This window comes from Mesitornis unicolor, unplaced genomic scaffold (assembly GCF_000695765.1).
Source record: "Mesitornis unicolor isolate BGI_N332 unplaced genomic scaffold, ASM69576v1 scaffold23102, whole genome shotgun sequence".
In the NCBI taxonomy this organism is placed as follows: Eukaryota; Metazoa; Chordata; class Aves; order Mesitornithiformes; family Mesitornithidae; genus Mesitornis; species Mesitornis unicolor.
The window spans coordinates 27,650-48,198 of NW_010170320.1; the positions used below are offsets into that span (position 1 = coordinate 27,650).

The window sequence follows — 20,549 nt, forward strand, 5'->3', positions numbered from 1 at the left end:
TGTAAATTTACATCAAATAAGCATTTGTGCAGCAGACACTGACTTAGTAGCAAAATCTGCTGTCTAAAGCACAGAACAGAATCAGGACATACACAAGTCTGCTCTTCCATGCATATACACATTAGGTACATTTAAAAAACACTTTAAAATTATTTGTTGATAGTTCAAATTAGACAAAATTGATCAAATCTGTTTCCATATGCTACAATTCTACTTTTTATAAAATTTCTTTAAAAGGAGAATGTTTTAGGAGAGACAAAGAAAGAAAGATGAAAAAAATCTAGACAGTGAATGCACATTCTAAATAGCACTGAATCCTTTTAGAAGTCATTAATTTCACACATAGCATACAATTCAAACACAGAATCATCTTAATTTCCTGATCCGGAATACAGGCTCTGACCCACATAGACTCTTCAGTACAGTTAAATTGCATTCTCGGAGTAATCAATAAGCTTTTCTGCACAGATGCTTTTTTGCTGAGTAAACCAACTCTGAGCATGTCAGAGGCTTCCTTCTGAGTAAATTATCTGATACTCTCAGTGATGCAGACAGGCTCAGAATTAGAATTAGAAGTACTGACCTAGTAACAAAAGGAGAGCACATTATAATCAGTCCTGTATCCTGCGGTGTGCATTGGCAGACAAGAACTGAAGAAACGATCACGAAAAATTCAGAAATACAGTTGCACTGGTTCCAATTCTCCTTTGAACAAATTCTGTAAGATTGTAAATGTGTACCAAAATATACTGGAGTTTAATAAGAAAAAAATTCTACTGCCTAATTCCTGAAACAGAGTATTTTCTCCTTGCTTTGAGGTATATGAAAGCAATATAACTTTGTGGAGGCAGGAGAAATAACAGAAAATTAACATTTGAAAGACAGCACATCACATTTTATACCGGGTCCTTTTACCCTTAACAATACCTATTGCTGAAAGTCCTCTGGTGAGGACTGTTTTACAAACCACAGGTGAGAAGGCAGATACCAAGTAATGCTCTATTCTTTCAAACAATAGTCTATGAACAGTTATTTTTTCCCCCCCGAACACAAATACCTAAATTTTAGGTTCCTAAACCACAAATTATCTTACAGACTACTGACCTAAGTTCTATAATTGCCAAGTGAAATGGCTTCTTCTATAAAGGTGCTTGTCACTGACTAGAAAGGCAGTCTACAGGGAGCAACTTAGACCAGGGTACCAAATCTCTAGAAATCTAGTTAGATACGCTGAATCCATCAGACGCACAATGCTGAATGATGACAAGGGCTAAAACATTGCAACAGTGACAGAAGGAGCACAAGTTATAATTAGAAAGGTAGGAGCACTGGTTATGCCTGCTTTATTTCTTCTGGTGGAATACAAAGATGACCAAAAAGATTGGTTTCACTGGGTATCCTTTCTCCTCAGCCCCGCTGTCTGTTCCTGGACATAGGAAGATTGCAATGCTCTTATCGTAGTGAGGCCCTATTCTCACCCTTAACTAGTTTAATAGCCCTGTCATTCTCTTGTTGTCAGTGGACATACTCTCATATAAACTAGAGTGGGATGAGATCCTAAAATAGACATGAATGATGCTTCAGTCAAACTATGAGCATGCAGCTTTTTTGTAAGTGTTGCCTATGGAAAAAAAAAATCAAATATTCTAATCCCTGTGGAGATACATATATATATATATATACACATGGACATTATGTGTGTGTGTGTGTATACATATATATAGGCATTAATATCGGGCATTTCTTAAAAGGCCTACATTATTGCATACAAGTCTTCAGGCATTTTCTTAACAGAGAAGTTTCCTAAACCATTCAGCACAAGTGGAGTTTTGCTGATGACAAAATGAAGTCCAAGACTTGACTTCCAGGTCTAAAAGGTCCTGGAAGCAGAATCTATTTATATATAGGTTGACTGTACATAGTAAAATACTTTGCAGATATCATTCTGAACTAATTTTTTGAGGAAGACACCTTGGAGTTAATTTTATTCACAGGCATGTTTAGCTTTAAGTAAAAACATCTCCATGCCTTACCTTTCTGCTGCAGGTTCTTCACACAGTGTAAAACTGTTAAGAGGGTTGTCTCAAATCCCCCATATAGCAGATAGACTCAACTTTAATTGAGAAACATAAGAGTCCTGCATTTATTTCTGAATATTGCACTGTCAGAACACACACTCTGGCATTCGCTGAAACGACACTGATTTTTGGCATTCCAAATAATCTGGTGCTTTCAATGTAAATTCCATAAACCTAACATCCACCCCAGTATTTCTACTAGCAAGGAAGACACAGAGACCGCATTTATGTTTCTAATGCTTTTGGCATTGCATAACAGCATAAATCCAGCTAAGACTGTTACACAACTGGTCTTTTTTCAGCACCAACTTCAGCAAAAATGACCTTTGACATGAATCCCTCCTCCCTTCAGCAACGCTGAAGAAGAACAAAGGTAAAAACACAGAGCAACACGCGATACCTGCCAGCAAAGACAAGGAACAGTAATTTGCATCTTAGTAGAGCTCACTGCTTAAAAATCAAGCCTCTCTCATGCCTGTCTCTCCACCATCACGCATATGACTATGCCTTCTTCATAAATAAATTATCTTTCCACAGAGCACATTGTCCTCCTGTATTAGGAGGAGTTATGCTAATAACTCAGTTATGTTATGCTCTGTATTTATATACAGCCCAGTCAGTTATGCTGTATTTACAGCATTCATTTGATACTTTGCCAAACATTCTGGTAACGGTGATCTCTTCACCATGTTCTCTCTGACCTCTGGAAATCTTCTCAGTCGTATTATTAACCTGAGCCAGCAGTTTTCACATCCTCACGTAACACACACCAGTTTGCGGTTCTGTTTTAATGCCCTGAACAGCTTACATAAGTTTCAAAACCTTTATGAGTAGAAATAAAGTTGGATATTCCAGTTAAGACCTACAGATACTTATTCCTTGGGAAAAGTGCTGTATGTATGGCTTAAGTCCTTCTAACACCAGCACCTGCTCCAACATGCTAAGTCATCTACGATACCTGCACACTCTCATCCTTGAAGCATGTACTGACACCCCTAAATTTAACAGCATTATGCCAGATGCCCAGTAGCATTAGCTAAAGTAGAAGCAGGCTACTAGATTTAAAAAGAATGCCTGCTCTGATTTTGCTGCATATAAACATGCTCCATAGCACAGAAGAATTGCTGGTAGTGGCTAATATATTCCATGTTTTTCACTTAGCACTTAACAGTAAATATTTATAATGTATTTCACAGACACTAAACATAAAACAAATATGGTCTGTGAACTGCTGTCACAACTATAAACTTGTAAATAAAACTCACCTGTGTCATATTGAACATTATCTTTTTATGACATAAACCTAAGAATTTCATCCATCAACTTCCGATTAGAATTTATTTTAAAATAGGGTATATATTTAACAAAAGCAATTGTTTATAAAACTTAGAGGTTTTCATAAAATATGCTGCCATTACAGTTATATTCTGGTAATATGCCCAAAACATTTAAAAGAAGCTTTAAAGATAACTCACATCTCCAGTACTGTAAGATACTAATTAGGCAAAGTAGGTTTGCAGTATATTTTGACTGTTTTTTCACCTGACAGTTCCATATACTGCATTTAGGTTGTACTATCGTATGACAACCAGGTCTCACTAGCTGATTTTTACAGCCAGTGAAAGCAAATGAAGGAAGACACTGTTTCATAAAACAGAATGTGCAAAGGAAATAATGCTTCATATAGAGTACAGCCTGGCAGTAAGCATATACAGAGGTCAGATAAGTAGATGTTTAAATGACCATGATCTCCAGGATAAAAGAGGATAATCATACTGCATGCTATTTGATCTCATCTCAACTCAGTACAGAATTCCCCTTCACATCTAACTTTCCTTCACAGGTGCAACACCTGGGCTGCTGACAGAAGTAGGTTACAAATACCATATTCATATTTTGCATGGCAAGCTGCACATTCAACCCAACACAGTAAATCATAAAAAAAATTAAATTCAGCTTCTGTGAAATTAGTCCATCTGCTAATTAGTACATCTTCATTCAGCATTGTGCCTCTCCAACAATGCTTGCTGGCAAAATTAATCCATTTGAGAACCCCTCTTCTGTGATAAAGCTTACATAAGATGCAACAAAATGCAAACAATTAACAACACAACCATACAGTAGAGCAGAGCCTGGCAGCACAACCCATGCCCTATGGAGCTTGCTTCTTTTGAGTTTTCAAACCATTAGTCAGCTTAAGAATGACATTTCTGTAACCAATGTAAAGCATCTGGATCTCTGAGAAAACCTGTGCTAGAGAACTATTATTCTGTCGATTTTCTGTGAAAAACAGGGGTCGGCATTAACTAAATTATACCACTGATTAAATGAAGTAAATGCATATATAAATGGCAGATAACTTGTACATAAAGCATTCTCCAAGAGCATTCATATTGCCATTTTGCCTACAAATTAACTCTAAGGTAGTGCAGAGTGGTTTTGGTTTTGTTTCTTTTTTAGTGCTCACCTGAAATTCATTCCAACTTCAAAAACAAACAAAGCCAGATACACTTTTTTTAGACATTCTTCCCTTTGTCAGGTACATTAAGAATTAATAGCAACTGTGCTGGCGCTTGGGTGGGTACATATGCCCAAATCGGTGAAAGGAAGCATGCCCCAGGTAGTTCCTCTCCCACCGAGAGAGGAAGGGCAAAGCTAAGGGAACCCAACCTCTGCAGGATGCAGGGGCCCTGCCTGTAGCCAGAAATCTGCACGCAGCACATGGAAGATGAGCGTTCAGAAGGCTGCAGAGAGTCACAGGAAAGGTGCCAGGCAAAGGTGACAAGTATTCTGTGCTGTCCTGCATTGTAATAGCCAAAACCTTGGGAAAAAAATTGGGATACAATTGTGTGAAAGGTACTATTTCTGCAGTGTAGCATAGAACAGGGGAAAAACAAGCAGTTGTGTTACAGTTACTATCCAGGTAGAAAAGCCACAGTATGTTGGCTTAAGCACAGATGAGCTTAAGACATTCCAGGCCAAAACTTCAGTTTTCACACCTTAAGCTATGCCAATAACACTGTCTGTGCACTCTGTACTGTACATTAGATCAACCAAATTACACAGAATAAACATATCCCATCCTCCCTCTTCCATTCTCTTACTGTCCTCTCCTTTCTTCCCCTTCCTCCCCTACCTTTTTATTTCCTTTTCCCTTCCCTTGCTTTTCCTTTCCTCCTTCCATTTCTTTCCCTTTTCCTTCTTTCTTTACTTTTGCTTAATTTCTGTTTTTTCTTTTTCCTTTCATTCCTTCTCCTTTTCTTTCACATTTCCTTTCTCCTGTCCCCTTTGCCACTGATCCTTTCCTGGATATTTTTAACCCTGGCCATTTCAGACATGCAATTTACACTCAGGCCTCCCCTCCTTACAGTTAGATATACATAGATAGAGATATCTATAATATATGTGTATATATTTTCTGGTGCTCAATCATAATGACAGTGGGTTTTTCCCTGAGAAACTAACACTACATTAACTGATCTGGAACAGATCACCTGGCATTGCTGGGGAATTTCCATAAGCTGAAGCTTCTGGTGTAAACAAGTGTAAAGGACGATGCAAACAGACTCAGTTAACTTCTCAAAGTCCTTTCTCCATCCTTATCATCTATTACACCACCCTTTCAAGTTCAAAGCCAGAGATACTTGTGGAAAAGCAGCAAAAAAATTGGTTTTGAAGAAGGACACAAAGTCAGTGGAAGTGAGAGGCTCCCTTGAATTCCCCATAGCACGGGTTCACAGGCAGGTAATGTGCTTTCTAAAGCCTCTTTCTTCACTTACACAACTGCTCCATTTACTTGCAAATTTACAGAAGAAAATGTCAAAAGGTGATTACACATTGCAATGAAAAGAAACACCCATATTTCTTTTAGTACCACTCATTACCAGTATGTGTGCAGGAACATGGTATACTGAATTCCTAAAAGTCACAGTAGGACTGCGGTTGTCCACAAATTATGTTAGACTTACTGAGAAAATTCTGAACTTTTGGAACGTTTTACTATGTATTTAAAGTTATACAAATTAAGACTGCAGATACAGTAGATTGTTAGTCTACAACACATGCAGCGCAACTATTACTTTCTATTTTCTCATCACCTGCTAGAAATTTGAATTAGAAAGCATTAAGTTCCCACTATTTGTGGAAACCCATACAATTGCCCTCAGGTTCCCTATCACCAAAACTAATCTTGCTCACATAGTTTTCAACTAATAGTCAACAAAGAGATCTTTATTCTGTCTCTAGTGGGTAAGGCCAAGGCCATGTTGAATGCTCTCATCTCAAATCTCAGGCAAGTATTACATGTAAGAGCAGGGCAATATTGAAACCCATCTAAAACAGCTTCAAAAGAAAGTGAATCTTTCTTCACTTCCTTTTCCACCTGTGAAGGAAAGTTAGATTTAGCTTTACCATGTGAAGGGCAATTCTGTACTGAGTTGAGATGAGATCAAATAGCATGATGATTATCCTCTCTTATCCTGGAGATCGTGGTCATTTAAACATCTACTTATCTACCACCTGAGAAAGCCAACGCCACTGTCTGGGAGAAATGCTCTTTGGAGCTAGCACTTAAAGATCTCCTGATTATGACAACTAATTAATGAGATTTCCCATTTCTACAGCAATAACAATTTTTGCCTGTGAGGGCAAAAGATAAAAAGTGATTCTAAAAGCACAGCTGTCCTAGATGGTACTCTTGTATGGGTCCACTTTCCATCACATCAAAGGCTTCCAAATCTCCTAGCTGGAATCACAAAGTATAAGGGCTTTGAGACATTACACTTCATTTCACCACTACAGCCCTCAAGGAGAGAATGGGTTTTCCTTGTATTTAGCTATTTTAATAATTTATTGGCCATGGCAGAGTTGCTGCTTATAGCAATCTGAATGTTTGGAGTATTGGTTTTTTGGGTGGATTAGTAGCAAAACCAATCACTTTAATCTCCCTAGAAGTTATCTCTGTAGTTATATTACTATTTCATCCATGGGCTGAAAGGTTTTCCATTTAAAACAGAGAAGGCTTATGCCTTCTAACAGTTGCTAACATTTCCAGAAAAAATGACAAAGGAGCATCTGGGAACTATTATGCTGGAGTGAGTTCATTGGTGGGTAACTTTAGAGATACAGCTGCTCCTTAGAAACTCAGTACTACCAAAATATCTATTGAGAGGACAACACTATAATGCACTACTGGCTTTTCCCCCCACAGAGATGTAAAGAGCAGCACCAACTTAAAAGCTGATGGCAGACAAAGCTAAGCACGGTTACAACGTACATGTTTAGCAAAGGTCAAAGTATCTTGTGGATCTATGTTCTTAGTTCTTCATGTGAGGAATTGGTAAGGAGGACAAATTAACCCATGTAACCTCCTCCATATATAATACCATGCAATTCTGTAACTGCATTGAAGGATACTACTACTTGGAACCTTGAATGTCTGAAAAAAATGGGGCAACAACAGTCTCATGAAGTTCAGCAAAGGGAAATGCAGCGTCCTGCAGTTTGGGATTAATAACCCCATGTACCAGTAGAGGCTGGCGTCCTGGTAGACAACAAGCCAAATGTGAGTCAGCAATGTGCCCTCACAGCAAAGGCAGCTAACAGTATCCTGGGCTGTGTTAGGAAGAGCTGTGAAGGTGACCCTTCCCCACTACACAGCCCTGGTTAAGGCCATACCTGGAGGTCTGGGTTCTGTTCTGCGCTCCCCAGTACAAGGCAGAGATGGACACACTGGAGCAAGTCCAGCAAAGGGCCATAAAGATGTCTAAGGGATTGAAGCATCTCTCATATGAGGAAAGGCTGAGAAAGCTGGGACTTGGTCAGCCTGAAGAGAATCCCCGGGGCCACTCTCATCAATGTGCACAAATAACCCTATAGAAGGGAGTGGAGAAGACGGAGGCAGACTCTTCTCAGTGGTATCTAGTGAAAGTGCAGGAGGCAATGGGCACAAACTGAGTGCAAGAAATATTTAAACAAAATAAAAAGGCTTTTCATGGCAAAGGTAATTGAACACTGGAACGGGTTGCCCAGACAATCTGTAGGTCTCCATCCTTGGAGATATTGAAAACCTGACTGGACACAGTCCTGAGCACCCTGCTGTAGCTGACCCTGCTCTGAGAGGGGAGGTTGGACTATAGAATCTCCTGACATCGCTGCCAACCTCAACTATTCTTTTATTCTGTATAAAACTAGGTCACTCTTTATAGAAGCTGTCTTCTTACCTTAATGCACTACTGCCATGAAAATCTGAAGTACAGAGGGCTAAAGAGCGCTGCAGAAACTTTACTGAAGCAACACCAAACAGCTTCAACTAAGCAAACATAACTGCATTCTGGTTACATAAAATCTTTCCTTTGTAACAAAACTTTAATTAGAAAAGCTCTATTAAGGTCTTTGTAAATATCCCTGTAAAGATGTTTGTAATTCCTTAAGCTAAAACAAATAACCTCAAAATCTATCAAGATTACCCTGCTTCAGCACCTAAATGAGTTATCTCTAAAATATAAATAAAAAAACCTGCATTGCTAGAAGCTATCTGAATATCCACCCACCTCTATTCACTGGAAACCTGATAATTAAAAAGGCGTGTGGGGGAAGTCATTCCAGTTGAATGCCTTACCTCCATGAAAGCAAATTAAACTTAAGGCAATCATTTGCTCTCTAGTTACTGATATCCTCTATAGCAGAACCCCTGCCTTTAACAGATTATACTAGAAATCAGTGCACTGAAAATAGCAGAGCAAATGAATGAGGAACTTGGAAAATGCATTATGATTGCAGTCATCATAATAAGTGAATGACTTCCAGGTGCATTTCATACAAGGCTGAAAAATGCAAACATTACAGGTTTCCTTTAGGGAAAAACAAAGCTGATGAAGAAAAAACTGATTTGATACAAAAAACCTGCCCATTACTGTTGCAAATGTAATGCCTTATTAGAAGTAGCTAGAATTCTTCTGCATGAAAAGCACAAATTAATGACAATTAATTCCGACATTGTACAGAACTGTATGTTGAGCCTGACAATCTTCAACATATGGAGGACACAAGCCCACTGACCTTCAGCTCTGGCTTTCCTCAGTAAGAAAACTATGACTTTTTTTTTTCTTTTTAATCATAACAGTCCTTTAATGACATTTTCTGGCATGTACATGACAAGCATGCTTAGGATAACTCCTAAGCTACCCATGGTGAGCCATTTAAAATGTAAATGCTTAAACATAGTCTGACTCTCAAGTTTACATTTATTCATTTTAGGTGGCATCCATTCTGTGAGTTAGGTCATGAGTCTCAACAAGTTGTTCAGACTCACTTTACAGACCTGTTTCTGAGATAAGAAAGGGGCCTAGAGACCTCTCTGCCTCTATTTCCACTTTAACATTAAGAATGCATCCCTAAACGGAGAGCTCATTAACAAGACAAGAATTTGGTGCTTCATTGTTCTCTGTAGCTTTGAGAAGTTCCCCACTAAAAAACAAAAAAAAGAGCAGTTTTAATTTCCAGAAAAGCACAGCAGCTACAAAACCCAGTAAGACTGGGTGAAAGCAAAATTTGCCTCCTTAAAACCAGGTCTTTTTAAAATGTAAAATTACTAATTGTGAATTTAGAAGACTAAAGTACAGGCATGTAAATATTTCAAACTTTTATTTTTTAAAACAGGCTTTTCATCCTTACGAAACCAGAGAAACTTGGTGAGTAATGCCATCCCATTGCTATTTTGGTGCAGAAACAATGAATCACCTCTATTACTTAACACATCCATTCTGAGGAATGCCAGATCACCATGACTTGTACTGGCATCAGTGTAATAGCATGAGTGTCAGCCAGGGTTATAAAGCAGCTGGACCATGGACATCACTATTTTCAAGGGCACAAATGGACTCCTGCTGCTCAGTTCCACATAACTACTTGTGCATGCTCATCACCTAATGGCTTGCTGTTTCTGAAACTCATATTAAATAAAAAGTAGCAGCTACCACACTGATAAAGTCTCCTAAGTCTCTCTATCCTTGTGGAAAATATTGACATTATCAAAAGAAAATGAAGAGTTGTCTTGGAATTTGCTACTAAATTTAAAGTAAAAATGAAAGGTTTTGTTTCAAAATTTTGCTAGTGTTTCCCAATACCTCCAGTTCAGGTGTCTTGTGCCCTTCCTCACCTCTAAAGCTCAGTGTCTCTAGACAATCCTCTCCTAGCACATGTCAGACATGCTTACTGAGCCAGCATGGGTGCCCCTGATAATAACATGTCACAAGAAATAACAGGACCTAGCTCAGAAACTGTCCAAAAATTAGAAATAGGAGACATACAAGCTGCATTTCCTATTAAGGGGTTTATACCTTATTAGACTTCTCATTAAAACAGAAAGAATTATTATTTTAATGTAGAAATACATTATATATTTCCACATATTTTTTCCAAATCTGTCAGAGCCCTGAGTGCACCAAGGGGCCCTGCAAACTCTGCCCCCCCACACTCCTGTGGCCTTGGCCACCTGTGTCCAAGGCCAGCCCTTGACCTTGGACCTGGCTCATCATCAGAGATGATCTGAACTCTTGGCTTGACTCTGTTTACTGTCCCTGGACTTGTTCTGTTCTTTTTTTTTTTTTTTTGAGTACTGTGGGACTGCTCCTTCATGAGTGATGCCACTGCCCTGCCTGCCATGCTGTCCCATCTCAGCTGTTGTGGAGCAGCTCGCTCTTGCTTCTCCCTAAGAGTGTCAAATTCAGTTGTGAATCGAAAAAACAAACAAACAAACAAAAACCCCAAAACTTTTCAGACAGAACTTAATGAAAGGCAGGTGGTTCTTTCAACTAATGTTGCAATTAATTCAACCCAAAAAGATTTAGAGGAATATAGTATGTTCATATGTGTAAGTACAAAAATTAGTATGAAGTGGAGACCAGCCCCTCAGTAATTATCATGGCCTCCCTAGAGCTTTGGAATTCTTAGGTTTAGCCAACATCTCTCTCAATGGTGATCCATTGGAGATACAGAGAAAAAAAGTGTTTGAAGATTACAAGTAACACTACCTATCCTGGGTTTGAACACTTTTTGGTGGCAGATTCAGGATAAGTCTTATCACTATGTCCACACATACATTTTTAATTCCTTCTTCACGTAAGGCAAAAGGCTTGCACCAGTATCTCTTGGCAGCAAGCTGCAGCCCAAATAACCTCCTTCTCTGCTTCCTCTTTCAAGAACTGGTGCATTTTTAAAAGGCAGTGATTAACTTAAGACTACAGTATAACTGGTCTGCGTGAGAAAAATGAAAATAAATAAAATCAAGTTAAAGCCATTTCAACAACAACAGTGGAGTAACAGTTCTTCACATCTATGCATTACCTTTCACTCTGGGAACTCAAAGCTGCTTACACATTACACAAGAGTTTCACTGCACTCTTGTGAACTTGTTACCCATTCTGCACTGTGTTAAACCAAGGCTGTGAGAGACGCCAGGGACTTGCCTAAGAACACACTGCTGGGAAATAACAAAAAACTCAACAGATGTAGGACTTATGATAACCTCAAAGATGCTACAGTTACTCCAACAATTTTTTTTTGTTTCTTTTAGACAAACAAAAGCAGAAATTAAGAGTCACACATCAACTGATCCTGCCAGTATGCTTTATAAATCAGATGATGGTACTATTTTTTTAAATAGTTGCTAATATTTTGTTAATTTTATTTATTTTTTTTACATTGTCTCTCTTGGAAGTTGTAAAATGTAATACACTTTGTTTAAAAATGTCCTTTCTCTCCTCAGTAAGGACTCTGTAGGAATGTTTTATGGGATTGGAAGAGAACCTTCTCAGTGCCACAACAGTTTCAGTTGCTGTGATTTTGCAAGAGTGAGGTGCAACATCATAGCAAAGCATGATGCTGCTGTACGAGAGTTTTTTCAGGTCTCCTTGCTCTGAAAAGCTTGCTATGTTTGTCCCTGCCATCTACTCCACTTGGTAGGTATTTCACTGCTAAATTTCATACCAAGGGTCATCAACATAATACCCCAAACATGCTACACAACATAAGAATGAATTTGAGCAAGGTCTGTACTCACGCAGAAGTTGTCTGCACGTCGTGCCAGCTTTTGCTAAAGTTCTGCTTCAGTTCATTCATCAGACTTATGCCAAGCTTTTGTTTAATTTCAACCAGGTGCTTTTCTTTGGCTGCTAGCACTTGCCGCAAAGTTGAAATTTCATCCTCTAGCTGAGACACACAAAGAGGGAGGAGAAAGAAGAAAGGTGTTAGCCTGTTCCTGCAGAATGATAAACACACAGTATGTCAAGAGATTAAATGGCTCTCACATAAACTTATATTTTTCTTAGGTGACTAGAGAGACAGAGAGATTGAAGTGTTTGTGGAGATCACAAAGACATGTCCAGAACAGAGCTGACACTCCATTAAATTAATGTCTCAAACTATGTGCACCATCATACACGTGCATCTGATAAGAGAATTCTCCAGTAAGGAAGTGACTGTTGAGCAACTTGACCAAGATCTGCCTTAGGGCATTAGGAGTCTCAAACATCAGCTTTCCATTCACTCGTGAAATAGGAATGGGCAGAACAAGAGAAGACTACATGACTCAGGCAGATATTCTCTTTGAATGCACAGGATTTTAACTGCATATTTGCAGCTTTTTAGACTTCCACTCATGAAGAAGACCAGATGCAAATTCTTAGGAGAAGGTTAAAAAAAAAAAAGAGAAATCACATGATAATATATGACTTGAAAGTATCATAAAAAGTTACATCCTTGTAATGTGAGTCTCATCTATATTTTTAGGCTCTACATATTTCAAGATAGTAAAATAAAAATTATAGCAGATGGACTGTTAACATGAGTGAACAGGTTCTTCCCAAAGCATAGAAACATTCAGGAGAGACAGCAGATTAGTCTTTTGAGAGCTCTTAGTCATTAACCCAATTGCAAATTCCATTTGTAAAGACACCATTCAGTCCACAAGGATGTAATTCGCCCTGCAGTGGACGTTATTTGAAAAGTTTAAACCAACTCAGTGTTTTAGCAAGGCAAAGACCACCTGAATGAGAGGAAGGACCGCTGAATCTGCTTGCCACTGGCTCAGGACCCTTCCTTTGGGCAGCACCCCTGGAAGCAGGGGTTTGCAATCTTCATCCAGAAGCCTCCCAAGCCAATTATACAAACAGCAGTGGGAGGTACAGACGCTAACAAGGGCAAGTGACACCAGAGCAGCTGCCTTTCACTTCAGGTTTTTGAAGTTCCCTTACCAACTGTGTTCCTTCCTCCATATGCCAATAGGATAACATATGGTAACATATCTGATTACCATATGCTAAATTCCTTGCAACCACAACCTCCCTGTGATTTAACTCCACAAGCTGCAGGGAATGAGGTGAGCACCAGCTGAATCAGTTGCTGACCTCCAGGGCTATATTTAGGATGTCAATACCAGTATTATTTCTATTTTACACACTCATGCATTCTGCTTCCCTGTAAAACTGGCTGCATGCTCACTGCTCCTGGAGAAGTCTCACCCTTGAATCCCTGAGTGCTTTTGTCACTACCTGCTACCTAAATTGCTCAAAAATTAAGCAGCAAGACTGAACACAAAGAACAATCATGACCTCAGTAAAGCAGATCCCCGTATTCACCAATGCCTGTGATGCCAACACTTCTTGGGTAGGATAGATAACAATCCAAAATGGCTTTATTCCTACCTATATCCTTTACATTCCGTTTTATTCCTAACTTGCAAATGAAACACTGTCAGGAGGCAACACGAGTTTCTTTCTGAGACGAAAACAGGTTAAATGCCTACAGAAAGAGGAATCGCAGATGTCAGAATTCCTCAGGAGCAGTTCAGAGCTCACTTCAGCTGTTTCCTGCCCACAGCAAACCCCTAAGCCCACAAGACTGCCTGAGTAACACTGCTAAAGAATTTAACTTAAACCAATACCAATATACTTACATGTACTTAAACATTAATGCTTTCCATATGGGCTAGGACTAGGCTGATCAGCAGCTACCTGCACATGTAAACATTTGAGGGCTTCTATTAAAATTACTTTCCATATGCTCCGTTGAATAGACACTTAAAGCTGTAAAGCCCTAAGCAAGTATCAACTGTGTGGTCAATGCTGTAAATATGAACAACATTCTTTTACTGTATTAAAAATAACAAATTTTTCTTTAGAAATCAGAGTCTGGTTTTGGTTTGACAAAATCCTCCTCAAGTTCAATCATTTTGAAATAATGGAAGATAAAAAACCTCCCTTAAGTGCTCAGATATCAGTGACTGAAGACTGAAGCAGGCAGAAAGGGACTTATACTGGGATCCTGAAAAGCATTTAAGCAGGTTGCATACCTAACTCCCATGGAAGTCAGGCATCACCTGCTTAGGCATTTTTGTAAAGTCCACTGTCATAAATGCAGACTCCATTATGAAACTAGGATTAAGTCAACAGAAATGCAAGCTTCTAGTTCTCAGGTTTCCCTTCTACGTGAAACAGATTCAGAAGAACAGAGATGCATCATATAGGGACAAAGTTCCCTTCTTGCTTTTTGTGGGCTTAGAAATCAGAGTTAATAGCTGCTTTTTCTTCCCTCTGTTATTGTGTGGGACGTGAAAAAGCAAGGAGAGGAGCTGACCACGATTAACTGACATGAGTAACACGTAAATCACAAAGGTGAGACCCCAGGAAAAACCTCACAATTACAGCTAGGTCTCTCTGAAATACGGGACTGAATAATACTATGGAAGAAGAAAAGTGAAGTTCAGCACACAAACACAAAAAAGTGTTTTCCCTTGTTTTGCCTTTTTAAATTATTTTAGGGAAAACTGTATGTTTTAGGGGGTTGAATGCCCTTTTAGGATGGTGGTATGCCTGAAAACAAAAACAGAAACAAAAACTAACCACCCCAGCAATTCTCCAATGCAACAGCTTTCCCATTTTTTCCAGTAGACGCTCACAAAACAGCTCATAAAAAAACCAAACCAGAATGTATTTATTCAGTAAGATGGAGCATTTTAGATAAACTACTATTAATATAAAACTATGACAGTTGGTATTACCTATACTCTGAGATACACACAGTACTATGTAAAATGTGGAGGTGGAAAGATTCACCTATTGATTGGAATAATATGGATGAATGGGTTGAATAGTAAGCTGAATGTAAATTGAGTATTTATAATGCTTGCTTTAAGGATCAAGGCAGTAAGCAATTAAAATATTAAGAGGCCCCAACAGAAAACAGAAGCCAGCCTAGTTAAATGTGCACTTCTAAGTTAGATTAAGCATCCTTTTTCCCTACCACTACACCACTCAAATGTGTAGTGCCCTGGCTTGGCTGTTCGCATGTCCCTCCTCACCAGGGGAAGCTGAACCTGATAAAAGCCCTCACAGAAAAAAAACCAAACAAGGGCTGTTTTTAAGCCAGGTCAGTTCATAGATCAGGTGCAGAGAGGTGCACAAGTACCTGTGCACATACAGCATAGGGGATGAAGGGGGCAGGAACAAGTGGCTGGAGGTGAAGAAGAGAAGAAGGCAGTGATGGATTAAAGCAGGACAAGCAGTGCACCCACCGAGGTTGTATACTGTGATAGGTACCACAGGCATGCATCACTACTGAAAGGAAGGCAGACATAGCTGTTTTAGAAGTGACAAAAAACCAAAACCAGCAGTGTGATAATATGGTGACAAAAACTTGAGAAGGAGCTTGGCAACTACAGCAAAGCTATCGGAGAAAGGGAGGTCACAGCCACCTGAGAGGGAGGTCTTGGAGCCAGTGCTGCACCAAGGGATTCCCACTGGCCTCTGCAAGCTGCTACACGTCTTTTTGGTTGCACCATCACAATTCACCCCTGCAAAGCCACATCGCACCAGCTCATAGAACAGCACCACCTGGTCACACTACCAAAACCTGCCAGGAGGCACACAGGTGAAGAGAGCAGGGGTAAAAATTGAAAGGGCAGTGCGACAAAATTTCTCACATCGTGGAAACTCGGCTGGGAAATATCCCAGATTCTCAGGGCAGGCTCACAAACTTCACTACCACAGGTACGACCATGGCAGCCAGATTGCAGCATGCATCTGCCTACCTCTGCTAGAGCCAAACATCAACTCCCTGCATAAATATCCTGTAAGAAAAGGCTGGAAAACATGTAACAGAAAAATTGTAATAAGGAAGGACCAGCTATATCACTGGTAGGAAGAGCAACTATGAGGGGCATTTGATAACAGAAAGAAGTTCACTTTGTGAGGAAGAAAATAATATTTTCCTTCATTTCATTGGCTTTGAGAAAAAAGCTAAAACCCAAAAGACTGCATCTTCTCTATACTGTTCTTTCACATAGTCTGTTTTATGTCAGAAGACACAAAAAGGTTACAGCAAATATACAGAAAAACTGTCTCTCAATGAACCCAGTCCAATGAACCCTTGAATTCTGAACAGCTACTGTATTTAGTCAACTAGTGATTGTTACTGAATTGTGACCCCTTTTCAAAATTGTGAAGTATTACAACATATAATAAAATGCATAAAATATTTGTAAGGAAATGTGAGCACCTTACTATGGTAACCTTTTAAAGAAAGTAGTTTTAACGGTGAAGAGAATAACAGCACAAAAAAATAACAGGCACTTCACCTCTGCGCCAAATAATATAGCTCAAATTTTATACCTCCAGGCTGAGTACCTGTTGATTTATAAGTTTTCCCATTGGTGAACAGCACCCAGAGACACTCATAAATAAAGTTAGCCATAAGTTTGCAGAAAAAGGCACTCATCTTTCCTCAAGCTGGGAATAAACATGCAGCAACACACAGAGCTGAACTTAGAACTTGTACATCAGCTAGGAAGCTTGTAGATCAAAGCAGAAAGCTGCTTTTGTGAAAGTATGGAAGGGGGAAGACAGCACGGAGTAAATGATTGCTTTGATGAGGGTAACGGAAGGACAACTGACAGCAGTAAGCAAGAGAGCTCAAAACCTCAGCCCCCGCCATGACTCAGGAGTCATTGTGCCATGCTCCTCACACTGAGGGAGGAAGGGGAAAAAAAAAATAAAAAATAAAAATCGCTTCTGGCCCTATGTAAAGTTTTCAGGCTACAGTTTTCTGCTATTATTCTGAATTTCATACTGAACTCTGTGAATTCAAATGACTGTTAGAAGTTTATGTAAGAGTCACTAATTTTACTTGCATTGTAGAAATTTCAAGGCCTGATTAGAGTCAGAGTTCTCCTGTGTTTGCCAGGCTACAAATACAAGAACAGAGACAGTCCATGCTCTGAAAACCTTCCAGTACAGAGACTGCTAGCAGGGGAATGGGAAAAGAGCATACAAGAAATCTGTCAGAAAAACAGTGGTGCTGGTTCTCTTCCTAATGTCAGGGAGGGAAGGAGGAAGAGGAGGACAACAGAGAACATGTACAGCAGATACACAACACAGAGATGGAATATTTTTTCCTCTTTAAATACACGCACAACAGGTGCTCACAGCAGCTCCACATTACATCAACAGTGATTGCAGCATTAGGGGAGATTTGAACCTTTCAGGGCAGTAAGAAGAAAGGTGCTTGTTCCTACAGGCTCAAACAGGTATTACCTAACATGTAAGGACATGGAAGAAAAACTACCACCAGGGGACCAGAGGGGGCTTGAAAGTAGAGACTAACAGCTTTGCAAAAGGAAACATTAGCCTATTCCCACAGAGGTTTCTTTCTGAAGGAGTCACGGTCTTATATATTTTTTGCAGTCTTTACTAAGAATCATAAGCCTCATTTATGTTTAGACTTAGTTCACTCTAAATTCAAGTTTTCCACACCTTTCTTGGCATAATTATCTGTTTTATTTTTATTTCAAGCATAAGCTGTATGCCAGTAAACTGCTGCGAGCAATTCAGAAAATAATTTCCAGGCCAGCCAAGATCATAATATTTGAAAGGCAATCTCTCTCTTGTGTGCTGGTATATGAATTAAAGCATTTCTACCATGAGCTGCTGAGAACTCTCTGCTCCCACAGGAATTAGCAAGTAGGAAGGATGCCCAGAAACTCTTGAGATTAACTCTCTTGAGAGAGGCAGATCATTCTCTGATGGTGGCAGGAAGTTTTTTCTTCCTTGTTTCTGTCTGCTCCTTAATTCCCTTACACCAGAAAAGGGAAGAGAATCACTGAATGGCTAAGGTTGGAAAGGACCTCCGGAGGTCACCTGGTCCAAACTTCCTGCCCAAGCAGGGCCACGTAGAGCCTGTTGCCCGGAACTATGCCCAGACATCTCCAAGGATGGAGACTCCACAACCTCTCTGGGCAACCTGCACCAGTGCTCACTCGTGCTGACAGTAAGAAAGGTTTTCCCGATGTTGAGAGGGAACCTCTTTTGTTTCAGTGTGTCTCCACTGCCTCTTGTCCTGACAAAAAGCCAATAATGAACATCCCAACTTCCATTTCATTGCTACATGATGAACTGATCATGTAAAGTTTCAGCTTCCTTCTTATTATTTACAAATGTGACAGGATCAGCAAAGAATAAAAATAAACTAGGAACTCAAAAACACAAAGCTTGATAAAACATTAAAGCGAAAAAACCAATCTTTTGGGTTTTGTTTCACTAGAAAATCCTAAATCAGCACTGAAGGTAAATTACTTGAGTCATTAAGAACATGACTTCTTAGGGTATTTAATATTAAAACCCCTTCATACAGCTATGATATCTGTTGTGTGTCTCATATTTAAAATAAGTAAACCCTCACTTTTTCCCATTCTCTCATTTTCCATTTTGGAATTTCACTTCTATTTCTGCAGTATGCAGCAGCAGCAATTACAACTGAATCCACTCTCCTATCGTAGACCGAATCTAGACAATCTCTTTAATCTCTGTAACAAAAAGACCACATGGTTCATGCCTTTTTCAGCCCATCTCCTTCTTATTAAGTATTATTTTTAAACCTCTTCATTGTGTCATGACATCTCCTGAAGTTCTCTAATTAAGCAAACAACAAATGCAAACCAAAAATATAACCCTCTCCATACACACTGGTGCCAAAGGAAAGTAAAATGTGGTGAAATTACTGTGCTCATCATCATCAGTCTCTTCTGTAACCAGCAGCAGCAGCTTTTCCTCTGAGCACCACACAAAGAATCTCTTCCATCAGGTGTCACAACCACTCTAACAACAATACCATAGATCTAATAAGATGAACAGCTTTCATTCTTGATAAAGGAAGATTTATAAATATAGACACAAGTCTTGACTAAAATGGTAAGGTATATTTAACTTTCTCTCTACAATCAAGTAGAAGACACTTAATCTTCAAAAAATTCCTAAGGAAATTAATTGCTTCACACCATTGTAGCCTAGAATAATTTTACTAAAAAGGAAAAGCATATCTTTATGATGTATACTTCATCCTACAATTAATATCTTCCAGTTTAAGGAAGTAGAAACAGTAACAATCACAGAAATTCAAATTCATTACCTTGGCTAGCTCAATCTTTAACTCTTCTTTTTCTTCTTCAGAAATCATATTGGTGAAATCAACATCAGTGACCACATCTTCATCTGCTTCATGCAAAGAGTGAGTTTCCAGCAGGCCTTAAAATAAAGAGTTAAAAGGTCAAGAAACCATTATCAATTATTTCAGCTGTGATATTGACCTCCCCTGAAATCTCAGTGATATAATATTCACCCACTAGGAAAAAAACAAAACCAAAACCAAATAGAAACAAAACAACCTTTTCCTGCTAAAGGTCATTTGGATTCTACTCCTCTTTTCTTCTGAAAAGCTGCTGGGAGTATCAGATTATAATGATTGCACAGAAGCAATTTAATATGTGAAAGCACCACTCATTCCCAGGAAGCAATCACCTTGGTCCCCACAAGTCCCTGAAGAGGCATTTCCTTGCTTCTAACAATATAGAGGATAAGGAGGGGAAAAAAAAAAGAAAAAAAGAAAAAAGAAAGCTTTCTCTTCAAAATAAGAAAGCTGGTTAATGTGGATCACTGATGTGATCAGTGGCAATAGTACACTGGGCAATAAAGGAAGTATATTACTGAGCCAAATTTGCTTTAAAAGCACGTCTGCAGCAACTTAAAAACCTTACAGATGTAGTGCGATACCTACTGCCTGAATCTTCTAAATGTTAGAGAAGTGCACCTTCATCGCTTGGTCTAAATCTGTGAAGGATGAACAATTACACTGGAGCTCCAGTTACTTTCTTCTCCTGTGTGTCCAAGACCAGGATCAGTATGTATGATAACCAAGATAAGCACATACATAAATGTTTGCAAGACCTGGCCTGCCTGGTACAGCATATACAGAGGAAACCAAACATATCCTATCTCCCATCATACAGTGAAGAATGACTGCTGGGGTTCCAGCCACTGATAGTCTCTCATTCTTCACTCCAAACAAAACATGAGAAAACAGAAAACATTCTCACTCCTTCAGAATTTGTTTTAAAGTTCTCACTCTGCTTCTGTTGTGGAAGAA

At 39.2% G+C, this 20,549-nt stretch overlaps 1 protein-coding gene across 4 annotated transcripts in view; it reads right to left on the reverse strand.

The window, feature by feature from the left end:
• TPD52L1 (tumor protein D52-like 1) overlaps nt 1–20,198 on the reverse strand; it is a 34,448-nt gene extending 14,250 nt beyond the window's left edge. Inside the window, exons 1-3 of one of the 4 annotated variants that reach the window (XM_010179655.1) lie at nt 20,177–20,198; nt 19,536–19,651; nt 12,139–12,287 (exon numbers count right to left, since the gene is read on the reverse strand). In XM_010179655.1, the coding sequence (XP_010177957.1) occupies nt 12,139–12,287; nt 19,536–19,583 (197 nt within the window). In that variant the 5' untranslated portion in view covers nt 19,584–19,651; nt 20,177–20,198. Of the gene's footprint in view, nt 1–12,138; nt 12,288–19,535; nt 19,652–20,176 lie in introns of those variants that run through there. The other 3 variants (XM_010179658.1, XM_010179656.1, XM_010179654.1) reach the window with 3 other exon arrangements.
• Between the last annotated feature and the right edge of the window lie 351 nt (nt 20,199–20,549).